Below are 20,618 nucleotides of genomic sequence, written 5' to 3' on the forward strand. Positions count from 1 at the left end.
GAAAGCGAGAGAGAGGCATGGACATATATACACTACCAAATGTAAGGTAGATAGCTAGTTGGAAGCAGCCGCATAGCACAGGGAGATCAGCTCGGTGCTTTGTGACCGCCTGGAGGGGTGGGATAGGGAGGGTGGGAGGGAGGGAGACGCAAGAGGGAAGAGATATGGGAACATATGTATATGTATAACTGATTCAATTTGTTATAAAGCAGAAACTAACACACCATTGTAAAGCAATTATACTCTAATAAAGATGTAAAAAAAAAAGTATTGCTGAAAGATTGAATTTCTATATTTGATAGCTCTCCTTTATAAAAAAGACAAAACCCAGTATCATAGTGGTAGGATAAAAGCTATGTGCTCTAGCGTATCTGGTATTTTATCTTTTTTTTTTAACATCTTTATTGGGGTATAATTGCTTTACAATAGTGTGTTAGTTTCTGCTTTATAACAAAGTGAATCAGTTATACATATACATATGTTCCCATATGTCTTCCCTCTTGCGTCTCCCTCCCTCCCACCCTCCCTATCCCACCCCTCCAGGCTGTCACAAAGCCCGAGCCAATATCCCTGTGCCATGCGGCTGCTTCCCACTAGCTGTCTACCTTACTACGTTTGTTAGTGTGTATATGTCCATGACTCTCTCTCGCCCTGTCACAGCTCACCCTTCCCTCTCCCCATATCCTCAAGTCCGTTCTCCAGTAGGTCTGCGTCTTTATTCCTTTCTTACCCCTAGGTTCTTCATGACATTTTTTTTTCTTAAATTCCATATATATGTATTAGCATACGGTATTTGTCTTTTTCTTTCTGACTTACTTCACTCTGTATGACAGACTCTAGGTCTATCCACCTCATTACAAATAGCTCAATTTCGTTTCTTTTTATGGCTGAGTAATATTCCATTGTATATATGTGCCACATCTTCTTTATCCATTCATCCGATGATGGGCACTTAGGTTGTTTCCATCTCTGGGCTATTGTAAATAGAGCTGCAATGAACCGGTATTTTATCTTTATGTTAAATAGGTTTTACCATTTTATGTTTGGTAATTTTACTTAATAATGGCTTTATCAATGATATATATTTTAACAGCCTAGTTATTCATGATATTATCTGATAGCAGCATGCTATTCTCTGTTGACTTGTATGTTTTCCCCTGGCTCTCAGTGGTCGTCAATGGAGAGGACCTGAGTAAAGTATATCACAGATTATAACTTTAATATCATACATAATTGTTTGCATTCTTTTCAGTGTCTTCTTTCCCAGACTTCAGTTGTCTTTGAGCTCACATTTATCGTTTCTCTTAATTTGTTTAATAAGTACACATAGTCATTGACCTAGTGTTTAGTACTTCCCTGAGAGCTCACTCTATCATGTAGTTACAAAAATTCTCACCATAAAATTATTTATAATGATAAATTGAAGACCATATAAATGTTATAGGTAAGCTTATTAGTTCATTAAATGTGTTTTATCCATAAATGTGATATGTAGTCATTAAAAAAGATAGTGTTGAGCTGTTTTTATTAACATATACATATATCTATGATTTTTTTTTTTTTTTGGCCACGCCATGTGGCTTGTGGGATCTTAGTTCCTCAACCAGGGATTGAACCTGGGCCCCCGGCAATGAAAGTGCAGAGTCCTAACCACTGGGCTGCCAGGGAATTCCCAATATACCTATGATTTTTTTAATGAAAAAAAGCAGGTTACAAGGAAGCACGTACAATATAATCTCATTTTTGTGGAGGAAAAATTAGATACTTGTATGTGTATAGAAAAAAGTCTGAAGAATCCTATCCAAAATCGGAGAGCAAGATTAGCAGTCTTATTTTGTGTCCAAGTCCACTGGTAATTTTCCGGATGTTCATTTGTTTTGGTACCACTAACTGTAACTGTTAATTCTGGCTCCTAGGAAAGCCTCTGTCTTGTCCTAGATATAAATAAATCACCTCTCCCCTTAGTTCAACAAAGGAAAAAGGCTGGAGTTTTTTTTAAAGGAACTTTTCTAGGAAAATAAACAAAAAAGTCACAGTGAAAGCATAGAAACCAAAGTGTTTACAGAACACACATTACTTTTTCCTAAGTAGTAAAAGTCTATCCACCAACTAGCTTAGCTGATGCAGTTTATGGCACTCTAAAGTCCTTGTGGCAATTCTTTACCCAGATCTTTCTAGCCAAACCTAGTAAGTTGGAAGTTTTGATTCAGTACTACCATTTAGGAATGCTGTAAAAGAAAATGGGATGACATAGAAAAATGTATGTAAAATATTAAATAAAAAATCAGATTATAAGATAGTATATTTGATGGTATCCTAATTTTGTTTATGGTATATGGTGTAATGTACAGAAAAAAACAAAACAGATAATCTTGAAATGGTAGCAGTGGTTATCTTTAAGTGGTGGAATTACAGCTCATTTTAAATTTCTTTCTGGTTTTCTATTTTTCTAAATTTTTACAGAAATGTAGTAATTCACGTCAAACTTATAAGGCTCCATATTACCACAGTCACGTCCTCAGGTTCCTCCTTGGTGGATTCAACCAGCCTCAGATTGTATACTATATTTGTACTCCGTGATTGTTTGAATCCTCAGATGCAGAACCATGGATAAGGAAGACTGACTAAGGGACTTGAGCATGGGGGTGGGGTCGGGTGTCGTGGAACCAGTCCCCCATGGATGTCAAGGCTTGACTGTATAGTTTCTGCTACAGACATGCCGTGTTTTATTGTGCTTAGCTTTACAGTACTTCACAGATCGTGTTTTTTTACAAATTGAAGGTTTGTGGCAATCCTGTGTCAAGCAAATCTATCAGTGCCATTTTCCCAACAACATTTGCTCTTTTCATTGTCTCTGTGTCACATTTCGGTAATTCTTGCAATATTTCAAGCCTTCCACCAACAAAAAGATTATGACTTGCTAAAGGCTCAGGTAATGTTTAGTATTTTTTAACAATGAAGTATTTTTAAATTAAGGTGTGTACGCATTGATTTTTTAGACATAATTCTACTGTACACTTAATAGACTACTGTATAGTGTAAACATAACTTTTATATGCACTGGGAAACCAAAAATATGCATGCAACTCGCTTTATCGTGATATTCACTTTATTGCAGTGGTCTAGAACTGAACCTGCAATATCAAAGGTATGCCTGTATATCAGTTCTAAACTCCTCTGGATGTTTTATAAAGGCTCTTTCTTTTTGGCTGCACCACATGGCACGTGGGATCTTAGTTGCCCAACCGGGGATCAAACCCATATATAAAGGCTCTTTTTAATCCAGCTTTTTCTACCCATCTAAATCTTCATAGTTTTGCCTCTGAATAGTCACCTTGTTCTTGGGCAGGAGGCATTATTAAATAAAGCTAAGAACATGTATGATCACTTCCTGTTTAGTATTGAATCTTGTCTTTTGAATCTGTTTAGTATTGAATCTTGTCTTTTGGTTTATATAGTACTGGAGCCAGCTAGGGTCCAACAGTGATCCACAAGTTTGTACATTGTGACTGACTTCTCTTTCCAGTATATCTACCAGATGCTTAGTTGTCCTCAGAGTCTGTTAGCAAATCAAAATGGTGTTAAACCTGGGAAAGTACTGCTCTTTAAAGATGTTAGCTGATTGTTGTTATTTAGCTGTCTTACGTGCAGTGGTGGGTGTTGGGCATTGCAGCTGGCAATATGAACAAGGAAATGGGGGAACACAGTAAGATATAGAAAACCTCAACTTTCTGTAAATTTGAATGGGTTGCTTTCTTAGAGTGAATTTTAAACTTCTTGGGTCCTTAAGTTTAGAAATCTATATAATAATAAATGAAATACAGTCACCGAAATAAACTTTGAGGATTATAAAAATAACCCAAGTATACTAGTTAGGACTGACGAGGCTGTTATGTATTAACAAATAATCCCCAAATTGCAATTGCTTAAAGCAATAAAGTTTCATTTATTGTTCACATTACAGACTGATGCAGGTTTTATGATTCTCTTTGCAGCTCTCTCTAAGCAGTGTCCTCTTCCATTATTTGATGCCACTATCTTCATATGTAGCCTCCTAATTTGTGAGAGAAGGGAAGAGAGATTGTAGGTGATTTGCACAGAAGATTTTATTGGCATAGTTGGAAGTGGCTCATTCTGTTTCACTTACATTCTGTTTCACTTACATTCTTATGGTTAGAACCCAGTTTCGTGGCACATAAAAGTAAGGAAGGCTTATCTTCCTCTGTGCCTAGGAAAAATATAATGAAATGGGGTCACAAAGCATCGTGTCTGCCACACCAAAGTTTTAGAAGAATAAAATGTGCCACTAACCATATCTTATAGATGGGCTCTCTATTTTTTTTTCTCTTTATCTGTTTGCCTTCTCTCTAGTTTCCTTCTTGCTCTCTGCCTTTCTGTCACATTAAGCTGCCCAAGGTTGCAGTGGAGTGAGTGAAAAATGATCTTTTTCCCTATTGCCTTTATTTCTTAAGGGAGAAGAAAGTCCCAACTCTAAGTAAGTACATCTTGGCTAGTAAAGCTTTTTGTACAAAACTTAAAAATTCCCTTTTCAGGAACATTCTTGCACTGCTGGTGGGAATGTAAATTGATACAGCCACTATGGAAAACAGTATGGAGGTTCCTTAAAAAACTACAAATAGAACTACCATACAACCCAGCAATCCCACTACTGGGCATATACCCTGAGAAAAACATAATTCAAAAAGAGTCATGTACCAGAATGTTCATTGCAGCTCTATTTACAATAGCCAGGACATGGAAGCAACCTAAGTGTCCATCATTGGATGAATGGATAAAGAAGATGTGGCACATATATACAATGGAATATTACTCAGCCATAAAAAGAAACGAAATTGAGTTATTTGTAGTGAGGTGGATGGACCTAGAGACGGTCATACAGAGTGAAGTAAGTCAGAAAGAGAAAAACAAATACCATGTGCTAACACATATATATGGAATCTAAGGGGAAAAAAAAAAGGTCTTGAAGAACCTAGGGGTAAGATGGGAATAAAGACACAGACCTACTAGAGAATGGACTTGAGGATAGGGGGAGGGAGAAGGGTAAGCTGTGACAAAGTGAGAGAGTGGCATGGACATTTATACACTACCAAATGTAAAATAGCTAGTGGGAAGCAGCCACATGGCACAGGGAGATCAGCTCCGTGCTTTGTGACTGCCTAGAGGGGTGGGATAGGGAGGGTGGGTGGGAGGGAGACACAAGAGGGAAGACATATGGGAACATATGTATATGTATAACTGATTCACTTTGTTATAAAGCAGAAACTAACACACCATTGTAAAGCAATTATACTCCAATAAAGATGTTAAAAAAAACTCCCTTTTCAAAACTAAAATCTGAACTTGTTGAATCAGTCATATTTAGTTTTTATTTAAAATCTGAGCAGCTTAGAGTAGCATATTCTCATTGCTTTGCCTAATCTATAAATGTCAATTTTTATTTATGCTATCCATATAAAAAGGTCTCACTGTATCTGAAGAGATTCATTTATTTATTCATTCATCAAATTTTAATTGAGCTCCTGTTATATGCCAGGCACTATTCTAGGTATTGGGGATATAGTGATGAACAAGACAGAATTCCTATCTTGTATTCTGGTCAGATTTATTGATCATCAAAATCTGTGATGGATGGTGCAAATATCAATTAGTAACCATAAATTAATTAGTTAATATACCAATTATAAGGATTACAAAATTAGAGTAAGCATCATAGGATTAGTGCAATGTAAACAGATTCATGGTGGTTGGTATTTAGAAACCATAATATCACGGGGAATAATATGGATCTGTTTTTAATTTTAGCTTTAAAGAAACCGCCTGTTTCCTTTTCTCAATATGAAAGTCATCAAGTAATCTCCCATCTTCCAACTGGACAACCTCTCTCCCCAAATATGGTTCCAGGTATGAAATCTTATTCTTAAAATTCCATTTGAAAAATCACTTTTCTGGTCATGTATTGTTACATAGTGAATAAAAGATGTCATTTAGCAGCACAGTGAAGTATCATTCATTATTCTACTTAACTTTGTATATTATCAAACGACTGATAAAAGCTCAGGGAGATTCATTGCAGCTCTATTTACAATAGCCCAGAGATGGAAACAACCTAAGTGTCCATCATCGGATGAATGGATAAAGAAGATGTGGCACATATATACAATGGAATATTACTCAGCCATAAAAAGAAACGAAATTGAGCTTTTTGTAATGAGGTGGATAGACCTAGAGTCTGTCATACAGAGTGAAGTAAGTCCTAAAGAGAAAGACAAATACCGTATGCTAACAGATATATATATGGAATTTAAGGAAAAAAATGTCATGAAGAACCTAGGGGTAAGACGGGAAAAAAGACACAGACCTACTAGAGAACGGACTTGACGATATGGGGAGGGGGAAGGGTAAGCCGTGACAAAGCGAGAGAGAGGCATGGACATTTATACACTACCAAACGTAAGGTAGATAGCTAGTGGGAAGCAGCCACATAGCACAGGGAGATCAGCTTGGTGCTTTGTGACCTCCTGGAGGGGTGGGATATGGAGGGTGGGAGGGAGGGAGACGCAAGAGGGAAGGGATATGGGAACATATGTGTATATATAACTGATTCATTAAAAAAAAAGAAAAAAGCTCAGGGAGAGATCATTACAAAATGAACTTTGTCTACTGGACTATTAAGAGTGGAAGAATTATTTGTTCTGCCACTCTGGACTACGTTCCCTTTCATCACTACCGGTATATATGTATTTACCTTCTCCAAAATGTGTTCAAATTTATCTCACAGAGGCCTTCTATAAAATGAGTTCCACCTGTATTAAACTCCCTACTCTGTACTTATCTGTGTGTTTTCTACTGAATACCTACTCAATTTTACAGAAATATTCCCCTAAAATGAGAATTGATATAATTAAAATTAATTGTAATAAAGATCTAAATCAAGGCTTTGATGAGTTAAAAAGGGAGGTGGGGGAAAGAAAAGTTATATCCAGGAGATACTAATAAGAAAGAATCAAGAGTTAACAGTTATGTCGCTGTGTAGATGAAAATGACTTCAAGATTAGAAATTCTAAAAGCCTTATTGGATTTTGGAGATTTCTGACAGCAATATAGAATTTGGAGGGAAGAAAAGTTACAGGTATCACTGCCATTTTAATCTTTGGGTTTCTACTATTGATATACATTCCATTGATGAATAGGTTTATAATCAATACTAAAGATACCCACCTGGGAATGATTAGTAAACTTCACACAACTAAAATCACATTGGTTATAAGATTTGATTAAAGAAATTAAATAAAACTTTAAAAAAAAGCTACCTGACTACCCAGTATCAGATAACAGTGTCTTACCTTTTCTCAGGTACATCTTATGAAATTCTTCTGCAAAATATGACCTTAATTTGATGTTTTTATGCCATAGATTCTCATGTAAACCACAATGGAAACCCCAGAACTTCAAAACAGAAGCCTTCCAATCCTCTTCAACATTTAATTCCAGGCCCTAACTTGGAGAGTGAACCCAGAATTCAAGCAGATATTCTAAAGCAGGCTACTAAGGATCGAGCCGGTGATCTCCATAAATTGAAGCAAAGTAAGAATCAGTTGATGAATATTATGCTGAAAAGATTTCTTTAAATATAATATATTTATTTACAAGTCTGAATTAAGGTCTTCATTATTATAATCTCTAACTAATGGATGTATAGTGAAGTTATATATATACAAAGAGAAAGTATGGCGGTTACAAAATTTAAAAGAAAAGTAGATTTTAAATGGATAGAGATATTTTAAAGAACACTTTCAAAAACTTCTCTTGTTCTCCAGTGTTAAAAAATAAATTTCAGGTGAGTTGATTTAAAAAAATGCTATTAGTTCTTATGAATGTAAAATTTTTCTGAGAAGTGAGAGAAGATATATTTTGTTAGGCTAATATATGAAAACTTTGATTAGAAAGGAGGGAAGATAAAGAGTTTTGAAAAATGAGTTCTGGAAGAAATAAAGACTGCCATGGTAGAAAGTTCAATGCTGTTTCCTTTTCCATTCCCTCCAATTGCAGTTTGCTTCATTTAGGTGCTAGAAGTGAAAGAAATTGAACAAACTCATAATACTGTGTAATAATGTTTGACTGCTTAATTGTTTCAGAGGTATTGATTATGATAAATGGATAATACCTGTTAATCTGCATAATTTTCTAATTGGTAGATTTTCAAGATGTATAAGAAAAAATTCCAGTAGTAGACAGAATTGGGAACAGGACAGTGGCTCTTAGACCAGCTCTCTTAAACTGTACTTTTCACTACTTCTGCTTTTTAAGGCTTCTTCCCTTCAACTTCTGAATAGACAGAATGTCTGAAAGCTCCAGTTTGCTTTTGTTTACTTTTAATGATGGCTTCTTTGGCAACAACTCTTCAGAGCAGTGTTTAGGCATTTACTTGTACACAGGTTGTTTGTACTGTGATAACTGCACAGTGTTACATTTTTAAATTGGTCTTATGACAGTTATTCATATTTCTGCATCTATATGAATATATAGTTTGTGTACATTTAATTGACTTTCCTTCCTTGACATTTTAAAGCATATCCATGTATCTTGACTAAAGTATTATATAAAAAATATTTTTATTTACAAGAATATGGTTAACATTTTAAATACAGTGAAAAAATATTTCCTCCAAATCTTGTTGGGGAATTGGCTTCAAAACTTTTATCTCAACAAAAAGAGGTTTATAGTAAGGTCAGAATCTTACTAAGATAAAATATCTTAATTTGATCACTTAAGATTTTCTTCTACTTATAGTTTATTCTATAAAAATTGTTATTGTTGTCTTACCTCTCTTTTTTTTAACCAGTCTTTGGGTAAAGAATGTGATTGGAAAATGATCACCAGGAAATTACTACATTCCACAATTTTTTTTTTTTTTTTTTGTCTGTGCCGTGTGGCATGTGGGTTCCTAGTTCCCCAACCAGGGATCAAACCCGTGCTCCCTGCAGTGGAAGCATGGAGTCCTAACCACTGGACCACCAGGGAATTCCCTACAATTTATTTTTAAAAGAGCCTATTGAGTTTTAAAATCTTACTCTGAATTCTTTTCAATGTATATATAGAGTTGAAATCAATGTGAGCACTATTTTGTGATTTACTTTGGCATTATTTCTTACCTGTGTTTTAACCTATCAAATAGTTATGTAGTTGTGATTTAAAAATATACATATATACATATACACACACGTAGACATATGCATATATTCCATTGTGTTTAGGCAATAATAATAGTTCATTTAGCTCTACTCTTTGATTATTTAAATTATTTTGTATTTTCTTATGTTAGATGTCGTGATTATGAATATCTTTTTTTCAAATTATTTCCTGCTTCTCCTACTTTGGGTATTCCTTTGAAAGTGTAGTCCCCTAACTGAATTTATTAGGTCAAAGTACTTGACTAACTTTATAGCTCCTGTTACATAATGTCAGATTGTTCTCTAGAACAGTTTTACAATGTCACTAGAGATGTTTACATTTATTTCTTTCCCTAAGGCCTGGCCACATTTGCTTTTTAACTCTTTTGTAAGGCATTTAGAATATAATGATTCCTTAAGGGTGTTTTAATAGGCATTTACTTTCTGGTGGCCTGTCCATTTTTATGTGAGGAATTATACTATAATTATATCTTGGTATATAATCTGTGCATCAGTTTTGACCACTGAGCCTGATAACTTTGGAGATTGATCCTATACCTTTCTGTCAAATCTTTATCAATAATTCAGATGCTAACCTTTGATAAATTAACTTTACTGCAGTTTCCTCTTCTGCCTTTTGTGATATGAGACTTTATTATATCATGCAAATGATTTTTTTAGAAATTAAAAATAAGTTTAAAATTGTGGTAAAATACATATAGAATTCACCAAAGTGCACAATTCAGCGGTATTTAGTACATTTATAATGTGCAGTCATTACAACTGTCTAGTTCCAGAAAGTATTCATCACTACAAAAGAAAACCCTGTACCCATTAAGCAGTCACTCCCCATTTTCTCCTACCCACAGTCCTTGGCAATGACTAACCTATTTTCTGACTCTATGGATTCACCTGGAATCCTGGATATTTCATGTAAATGGAATCATACAATATGTAGCCTTTTGTGTCTGGCTTCTTTTGCTTAGCGTACTGTTTTCAAAGTTCAGCCATGTTGTCACAGGTATCAGGACTTTATTTCTCTTATGGCTGGATAATATGCAATTGTATGAATACATTTTGTTTATCCATTCATCTGTAGATGGGTATTTGGATTGTTTCCACTTTTTGGCTATTGTGAATAGTGCTGCGATGAACATTCATTTACAAGCTTTTGTTGAACACTTGTTTTCAATTCTTTGTGTACCTAGATGTAAAATTGCTGGATTATATGGTAATTCTATGTTTAGCTTTATAGGAAACTGCCAAACTATTTTCCACAGCAGCTGCACCATTTTACAGTTCCATCAGCAATGCACGAGAGCTCCAGTTTCTCGACATCCCTGTCAACACTATCAGTACTTTCCACTATTGCTGTTGTTTTTACTGTTGCCATCCTAGTGCCTGTGAAGTGGTATCTCATTGTGATTTTCATTTGCATTTCCCTAATGACTAATGACATTGAGCATCTTTTCAAGTATTTGTTGACCATTTGTATATCTTCTTTAGAGAAATGTATATTCAAGTCCTTTGCCCATTTTAAAATTGGGTTGTTTGTCTTTGCTGTTGAGTTTTAAGCATAATTTATATATTCTGAATACTAAACCCTCATCAGATGTATGATATGCAAATATTTTTACCCATTCTATCATTTGTTTTTTCACTCTCTGATAGTGTTCTATGATGCACAAAGTTTTAAATTTTGATGAAGTCCAGTTTGTCTATTTTTCTTTTGTTGTTCATGCTTTTGGTGTCATATCTAAGAAACCTTTGCCAAATCAAAAAGGTCATGTTTTCTTCTAAGAACCTCATAGTTTTTGCTCTTTTTTTAACTTGAGGTATAATTGATTTACAATATTATATTAGTTTCAGGTGTACAACATGATGAGTCAGTGTTTGTATACATTGCAAAATGGTCACAACAATAATAGTTTTAGCTCTTATATGTAAGTTTTTTATCTATTTTAAGTTAATATTTATATACGGTATGAGGTAAGGATCCAACTATGTTCTTCTGTGCATCGGTATTCAGTTGTCCTAGCACTATTTGTTGAAGACACCTTCTTTCTCCATTGAACAGTCTTGGTATCCTTGTTGAAAATCAGTTGACCACACATGTATGGGTTTATTCTGGATTCTTAATTCTGTTCCACTGAGACCAGATGCCAGGAGCACACTGTTTTGATTACTGTCACTTTGTAGTAAGTTTTGAAATTGGGAACTGTGAGTCTTCCAACTTTGCCCTTCTTTATAAGATTATTTTGACTGTTTGGCATCTCTTACAATTCCATGTGAATTTTAGGATCTGCTTGTCTATTTCTACTAAAGAGACAGTTGGGATTTTAATAGGAATTACATTAAATCTGTAGATTACTTTGGGGAGTATTATCATTTGAACAATATTAGGTCTTCCAATCCATGAAGATGGGATGTCTTTCCATTTATTTAGGGTATCTTTAATTTTCTTCAGCAGTTTTTGTAGTTTTCAGTGTACCAGTCTTATGCCTCCTTGGTTAAATTTATTCCTAAACATTTAATTCTTTTTTATGTTATTGTAAATCAAATTGTTCTCTTGATTTCCTTTTCAGATTGTTCATTGCTAGTGCATAGAAATATGACTGATTTATTTGTTTACTTGGCTTTTGGTTTTAAAATTTTTAATGCAAATTTCTAAGAATTGCTAATATTTGGGTTCATCTTAGAATGGTATTTTATTTTCACTCTTTTAGAAATAATAGTGTTTTTAAATATACTGTAAAAATATACCTATGTTATATACATTAGCATATACATAAACATATGTGTATATATATATAAAAAATCAATATTTTGAATATGATTCAAACATTTTATGAGTATTTTACATCAACTACATTTTTTTTTTCTTTTTACCTTTCGACATCCCTTCACCCATTTCTCCCATGTCCCCACCCCCAACCTCTGCCAACCACCAATCTGTTCTCTGTATCTATGAGCTTGATTTTTTTTTTTTTTTCTTTTTGGCTGCATTGGGTCTTTATTGCTGTGGGCTTTCTCTAATTGTGGCAAGCGGGGGCTACTCTTCATTACAGCGTGTGGGCTTCTCATTGCAGTGGCTTCTCTTGTTGCAGACCACGGGCCCTAGACACAGGAGTTTCAGTAGTTGCAGCACATGGGTTCAGTAGTTGCGGCACGTGGGCCCTAGAGCACACAGGATTCAGTATTTGCGGTGCGTGGACTCAGTAGTTGCAGCATGCGGGCTCGCGGGCTGGGCTCTAGGACATGCAGGCTTCAGTAGTTATAGCTTGCGGGCTCTAGAGCGCAAGCTCAGTAGTTGTGGCTCACAGGCTTAGTTGCTCCATGGCATATGGGATCTTCCCAGACCAGGGATCAAACCTGTGTCCCCTGCATTGACAGGCGGATTCTTAACCACTGTGCCACCAGGGAAGTCCCTATGAGCTTGATTTTTATTTGTTTGTTTTACTTTTTCTTAGATTCTACATATAAAAGAGATCATATGGTACTTACTTATTTCACTTAGCATAATACCATCAAGGTTCAACCATGTTGTTGCAAATAGCAAGATTTCATTCTTTTTTGTTGCTAAATAATATTTCGTTGCATATATATACCACACTTTCTTTGTCCATTCATCCACCAATGGACACTTAGGTTGTTTCCATATCTTGGCTATTGTAAATAATGCTGCAATGAACATGGGGGTGCCTGTTTCAAGTTAGTGTTTTCATTTTCTTCAGATAAATACCCAAAATGGAATTTCTGGATCATATGGTAATTCTATTTTTAATTTTTTGAGGAACCTTCATACTGTTTTCTGTAGTGGTTACACCAATTTACATTCCTACCAAGAGCATAAGGGTTCCCTTTCCTCCACATTTCTCCAGTAATGACTGATTTTTGTTTGTTAATCTTGTATCCTACAACTTAGCTGAATTTAACACAATAGGTTTTTATTTGTGTATATTCCAACATATCCATCTTGACTCTTACGACAACTTTCATTTCTTTTATTGCAAATCATCTGTCCTTTTTCTGGCTGTAAATATACTACTCAATTTTCATTTATTTATTTTTTTACCACGAATGGATTATTTGACCTCTTTGGAATATACAATGATCCAAATTTAGTTTTCTCTATCTTGATAACCATTTGTCCGAGGATTATTATTTATTTTCCCTTTGTGATATTTACTTCTGGTTTATCTTGTACACACATAAACTCACATTAAATTATTTCACTATTTTTATCTCTCTCTAGAATTTCCATTTTTTTCCATTTCTTGTCTTTATCCCTAGCATATGGTACAATTCTGATACCAGTTCCCATGTGTGTGGGTTTTTCCCACACCACTAAGCAATTCTCTAACACCAGCTGGGTATCTACAGATTAACTCAATTCTGACACTATCTACCTGGAGATAGCCTCAGATCTCACAGGTTAAGGGCTCAGTCCTCCCCCACTTCAGATGCCAATTACAAGTCCAGATTGTTGCCTATATTTCTAACTGACTGGATGAGGATCTAAGGTACCAACAGCCACCTTCTTGGGTGCAATTAATTTGCTGGAGCAGCTTGCAGAACTCGGAGAAACATTTTACTTACTAGATTACCAGCTTATAAAAACTATAACTCAGGAGGAGCTATACAGAAGAGTTGCATAGGACAGCACAGAGCTTCCATGCCTGTTCCAAGCATGCCAATCTCCCCAAATCTCCATGGGTTTTTATGGAGGCTTCATTACATAGGCAATACACATTCATTACATTGCTTTATAATAATCTGAACCTACCTTAAAATTTTTTTAAAACTAAATTTTTCTCTGTTCTTCCAGAAGAATTTCACTGTCAGTTTATCAAGTTCTATGACTAGCCTCAAATGTAGTTTTAATTACAATTTTATCCTTTTTTTTTAATCCTTACTGTTTTCTTCTTTGGTTTTATCCTTCTCAAAATCTTATTTGCCTAAAAGTTTCTATATAGTAGAAGAATTATTTTAAATAAACATTTGGGACTTCCTGGCAGTCCAGCAGTTAAGACTCCGTGCTTCCACTGCAGGGGGTGCAGGTTCCATCCCTGGTCAGGGAACTAAGATTCTGCATGCTGCGCAGTGACCAAAAAGGAAAAATAAAATAGAATAGAATAGAAAACAAATATTTAAGGTATATACAAGGAACTGTTACCAGAAGGGGGACTCCTTCCAGGGCCCTAGAGTGGTCTCTTGTCTAACACTTGGAAATGAATTGTCCATGGAGACGCATTTACTGACAAAGCAAAAGACTTTATTGGAAAGGAGTGCTCGAGCAGAGAGCAGCAAGGTAAGGGAACCCAGGGTAACTGCTCTGCCACTTGGCTTGCAGTCTCAGGTTTTATGGTAATAGGGTTAGCTTTCTGGGTTGTCTCTGGCCAGTCATCTTGCCTGTGCCCATATTTGGTCCCATTCAAGGCCCTTCCTGATGGTGTGTGCATCTCTCAGTCAAGATGGTTTCCAGCAGGAGGGTTTCTGGAAGGTTGGCAGGACATATTATGGACTGGTGTCTCCTCCCTTCTTTGGGAACCAAATTCTCCTGGTTGGTTTGTGGTGGCAGCACTGTGTTCATTAGCAGGACCTCCTGTTGTGAGACTACTCATGCAGGTGGTTATTACCATGTCTGGCCAAGGTGGGTGGTTTTGGTCAATGGTTTCCTAATAGAACCATTAGAGATAATCTAATGCCCTATTACTCACTACTCTGGACTAACAGCATCCATATCACCTGTGATTGTTAAGATTTCAGACCCTACCCTAGACCTTATTTATATTAACATTAAAGTTTGAGACTCCACTATTATGTGATTTCTTCATTTTACAGACAAGAAAATTTAGATCCAGAGTGTTTAATTTACTTGAGGCAAATAGTGGAACAACCAGGACTATTATCTAGGTCCCTTATCTTCAGGTTCACTGTTTTTTCACTGTATCCCACTACCTCCTCTATACTTTTAAAGTTTTGGAAAAATTCTTTAATAGTTCCTTTTCTTGTTCTATTTCTGGCAAACTCCTAATTGTACTTTAAAGCTGTGCTCTGCTGGCATCTATTTGATAAAGCCCTTCTCATATCCCTACTGTCTTGACCAAATCAATCATTCCCTTCTCACTGTATAGTTGACCCTTGAACAACATGGATTTGAACTGCATGGGTCCACTTATATGTGGATTTTTTCACTAGTAAATACTACAGTACTACACAGTCTGCAGTTGATTGAATCTGAGGATGTGGTTGCTGCATGTATGGAGGTGCAACTTTAAATTATATGTAGATCTTTGACTGTGCAGAGGGTCAGTACCCCTAACCCCCATGTTGTTCAAGGGTCAACTGTACTTCAATCCATTGAACATATTATCATTAGTGTATATACCACATCATTATGTAATTAACTGTTGAAGGGGAGGAAAAATTTTTCCATGACCTTTTTAGGATCCCTGGCTGGGTCTGAAAATTAAACTGAGAAAGATTAACAGGAAAAAAAAACCTACAAATTTATTTAATGTGACACAGGGCCCTTCATAAGGAAAAGGAGACCCAAATAAATGGTTAAACCTGAATTTTTATTTTTAAAAAAATTTAAACAGTAAGTATATATATGTGAAATAATTACTGTAGTAGTACAGAAAATTTAATCATTTTACATTATAAAAATGATTTATGCAGAAGTGGTTTAGTTTAGAGAAATTGGCATTATTATTACTGACATCATTTGGATATAACTGAGAAAAAATATAAGATGAATAAAAAGTTTTTGGAACATGATATCCAAGAAAGTTTTTTTTTGTTTTTTGTTTTTGTTTTTGTTTTTTGCGGTACGCGGGCCTCTCACTGTTGTGGCCTCTCCCGTTGCAGAGCACAGGCTCCGGACACGCAGGCTCAGCGGCCATGGCTCACGGGCCTAGTCACTCCGCGGCATGTGGGATCTTCCCAGACTGGGGCACGAACCCATGTCCCCTGTGTTGGCAGGTGGACTCTCAACCACTGCGCCACCAGGAAGGCCCCCAAGAAAGTTTTTAATCTTCGTTTTGTTTTCAGTCAGTATCAAGGTGGCTCTCTCCAGGTCATTGTGCAATAAACTATTGGTACAAACCAAAACATGATTATGGAAATACTGTATGAGTTTACCCACGCTTTTACTGAGAATCTCCTCTCTTTTGTCTCCTCCCCTTAGTGAAATAATTTCAAATTCCCTAATTTCAACATATTCCATAATAATATGTCTAACTATAAAATTATGTTTACATAATATGTATATGTAAAATATATATACATACACACAGCACTTAATACTCATGCAAATATTAGAGAAAAGTAAGAGATTCTTTAAGATACTTTTTTTTTTTTTTTTTTTTTTTGCGGTACACGGGCCTCTCACTGCTGTGGCCTCTCCCATTGTGGAACACAGGCTCCGGACGCACAGGCTCAGCGGCTGTGGCTCACGGGCCCAGCCGCTCCGTGGCATGTGGGATCTTCCTGGACCGGGGCACGAACCCGTGTCCCCTGCATCAGCAGGCGGACTCTCAACCACTGCGCCACCAGGAAATCCCTAAGATACATTTTTAAAGGCAGGAAAAAAGAGGCAGAGGGAGAGATATCCATTCAGTCTGAACAGAGAAAGACAGAAGACAGATCACATATTTCATTGAATCTGAAAGTCATTAATTTTAAGTTCAACACTTTTTTTTTTTTTTGCCACGCCATACAGCCTGCAGGATCTTAGTTCCCTGACCAGGGATCAAACCCGTTTCCCCTGCAAAGGAAGTGTGGAGTCTTAACCACTGGACTGCCAGGGAAGTCCCAACACATTTTTTTTTTTTTTTTTACCACCAAGAAAGGAAAAAAGTTCCTGCCAATTACACTATGACACATCACTGATTTGAAGATGTATCCTGATGTTAGCAGTATTAAATGTGAAAAAGTCCGTCTTAGAATCAATGAAATGTATATGTAGTATTTTTTGTCTTTTTTCTATTTTGAGTGATATCTTCTTTCTTAAAAATCCATTTTCAAGATTAATATTTTAGATTAACATTAGGGTAAGTTTTACCTCCAAGTAACTGAAATGGTAAATGAGAATGTCAATATGCTGCAAAAGTTTCCTTTTTTCATGAATTATCTCTGAAGTCTAAAACGTGTTTAGTGAGTGACCCATTCATAAAGAAGAGGTTTCCTTTGCCAATAAAGAAGTTATAGATTTGATACAAATGAGTGATCATTATTCATGTCTGGAACTTCATGGGCTCTGCCCTCCGAGTTAATAATTAACGCAGGGCTTCCCTGGTGGCGCAGTGGTTAAGAATCCGCCTGCCAATGCAGGGGACACAGGTTCGATCCCTGGTCCGGGAAGATCCCACATGCCAGAGAGCAACTAAGCCCGGGTGTCACAGCTACTGAGCCTGCGCTCTAGAGCCCACGAGCCACAACTACTGAAGCCCGCGTGCCTAGAGCCTGTGCTCCACAACGAGAGAAGCCACTGCAGTGAGAAGCCCGCGCACTGCAATGAAGAGTAGACCCCGCTCACCGCAACTAGAGAAAGCCCACATGCAGCAATGAAGACCCAGTGCAGCCAAAAATAAATAAATAAAATAAATAAATTTAAAAAAAATAAAATAAAAATAATTAACTCAGAATTGGGAACATATTTGCCTACTCTTTGTTTCCTCTAGATTAGTGTTCGAAGTGCAAATCTATATTATTAGGCTAATTTCCCCTTCCAATTTATTATTTTTTTAATTAATTTTTATTGGAGTGTAGTTGCTTTACAATGTCGTGTTAGTTTCTACCATACAGCAAAATGAATCAGCTATACGTATACATATATGTCCTCTTTTTTGGATTTCCTTCCCGTTTAGTTCACCACAGAGCACTGAGTAGAGTTCCCTGTGCTATACTGTAGGTTCTCATTAGTTATCTATTTTATACATAGTATCAATAGTGTATATAAGTCAATCCCAATCTCCCAATTCCTCCTACCTCTCCCTTCCCTCTTGGTATCCATACATTTGTTCTCTACGTCTGTGTCTATTTCTACTTTGCAAATAAGGTCTATACCATTTTTCTAGATTCCACATATATGCGTTAATGTACAATATTTGTTTTTCTCTTTTTGACTTCACTCTGTATGACAGTCTCTAGGTCCATCCACGTCTCTACAAATGACCCATTTTCGTTCCTTCTTATGGCTGAGTAATATTCCATTTCCCCCTCCAATTGAGAACCCTTCAACAAATTTGTTATTCAGTCTTCAAAAGAAATGTATTTATCTTGCCCAAATTAATGGGAGTCTTAGACAGCTGAATATTCCTTCCAAATCTTTTGGGGTTTTTTTATTAGCTGTTACATAATTAGATAGTGCAATCTGGTATCTCACTATGGTACAGGCAGATTTTAGGACCAACTATTCCTTTTCCAGTCAATGCTAAATACTTAGCGTTGAATGTTTTTGTAATAGGCTTGATGAAGAGAGGAAAGATATGATAGGACAAAGGATATGAAGTAAGTGTAGTAAACTGGGAGAAATTTAGCAAGGCTCATTTGTTCAGATTCTTCTTGATGTTCTTCTGTCTTGGATATAAGGATATTCCTTTACTCCAGGTATAGGGAGGATACCACTCACATGAGGGTTTTATGACCTGCTTCAGGGGAAGGTCAGAAAGTCCTTTCTGCACATGCCATTTCTCAAATTCCTTCAGCTTGAAATATTTGATATTTCAAGGTGCTATGTTTTCAGGTTGCATGTCCTGAAACCTGTCATTCCCCTGTCTGAAAGTTCCAGATGAAGTTTCACAATCCAGAAACTGAGTTGTTAGCTTGCTCCATAACCCATTGAACTAGTCTCAGTCCTGAGTATTTCAAGGGAAACATAAGAAAAACAAAGGTTAATCGTTGGTACAAACTGTAAACTTGGTTTTTTAGTCCAGAAGACAGTCAATCAAGAAGATTTTCTAGATGTTGGACCTGAACCATCTTCAGATGCTTCATATTGCATTGGCAATATAACAGCTTTTCCTTGAATATCTGGTAATGTCATCAGGTGATCTGTTGAACTTTCTAAGTGGCCTAAATGGCAACAGGCACAAAGGTTGTCCATACATAAACTGTTGTGGTGATTTCTCTGAAGTTTATATCAAACTGTCCATCTTCAGCTTGCAAGGCTTTGGGAAAAGGACAGTTTTAAGTTTTAATGATTCAAAGTTAGAAGGGGTGAGAAAAATTGGAAACTTTAATTTGGAGAGTTGCAGCCAGATATTGAAGGAAACTAAAAGGATTCCGCATCTAGTCTAGTTTGCAGGTAGGTAACAAGATCTTAAAGACAATAAATAGGACTAGTATTTAATAGCCACAAGGGTTTACTGTCATTTTCTATTGAAGCATCATTTTTCTCTCTATAGTCACCCCATTTCTATCAAAGATAATCAAAGACTATTTTTCAAAATAAGTCTAGTCTCATTAAACTTGGCCTGATTATTTATGTGAGTACAAGAATAGTGATTGACCACATAGGTCTTTTGAGTTTTCTTTGCTGGAACTTTTCATAAGGATTCTCAGATTGGATTTTTAAAAGCCTCTGGAGGTGAGGAAGCCAAGCCAGAGACTCGCCTTCAGACTTCGCCTGCAGTACCTAGAGACAGTTCCTATCTTCTTGAGGTTCACAAGATATCCTGAAGTTCCTGGGCCTGCCAGGAAGTGACCTTCCTTATTCATCTGTAAGGCTGGGAACTTTGTATACCAGGTATCAGCTGGTTTTTCCGAGGGGGGATGGGGGCACTTTATAAGTATTGACACTTTAAACCCAGCCCTAGTTCCATGAAGCTGTCTGGTCATATCAGATTTTATGCATCATTCTCAAATATGACATTCTAGTCAGGGCCTTGGTAATATAGCCAAAGTTTCCAACTGTGTTCTATTACAAGGAGAGCAGATTCTTACTGAACTTAAAATAACTATATTGCCATGAAAACAAGATTTCTGACTAAGAGCTCCTGAATTCTGGAGGGATTAGGTAGGGAGAAAAAGTAGTTGTTTTATCTTTATTCACAAAAGTATACTTTTGTGAATAAAGATAAATAACACCAAATTGCTGTGTTATAGATAGCTTAAGAGATATGAGCAAAGGGTTTCCTTAAATCTGGAAAACAAAAGATTAAAGGACCTCAATGTTGGGTAGTGTGTCCTGAATCCTATAACTGTTTGTATACATGTCTTCTCTGTTAGAGTGGTAACTCACAAGGGCAGGAACTGTGTCTTATTCTTTTTTATTTTCCCAGCCTTGCATGTACATAGTAAACATTTGTTAAACTTACTGCATTACTTTTGGAATTTTATATTTCTGTAGTTAGTCACACAATCAAAATGATTACTTGGTCATAAATTATATAATACATGAGAAGTTCCCTACTTTTAATT

The 20,618-nt window shown here is 36.2% G+C and overlaps 1 protein-coding gene across 2 annotated transcripts in view; it reads left to right on the top strand.

Annotated features, from left to right (window-relative positions):
• The window catches only part of GOLM2 (golgi membrane protein 2), a 113,065-nt gene that overhangs the window by 71,690 nt on the left and 20,757 nt on the right, over positions 1-20,618 (top strand). For both annotated transcript variants that reach the window (XM_082854405.1, XM_082854406.1), the window contains exons 7-8: positions 5,824-5,922; positions 7,435-7,605. In XM_082854405.1, the coding sequence (XP_082710531.1) occupies positions 5,824-5,922; positions 7,435-7,605 (270 nt within the window). The remainder of the gene's footprint in view (positions 1-5,823; positions 5,923-7,434; positions 7,606-20,618) is intronic.

Source organism: Leucopleurus acutus, assembly GCF_964270905.1.
Source record: "Leucopleurus acutus genome assembly, chromosome: 1".
Classification (NCBI taxonomy): Eukaryota; Metazoa; Chordata; class Mammalia; order Artiodactyla; family Delphinidae; genus Leucopleurus; species Leucopleurus acutus.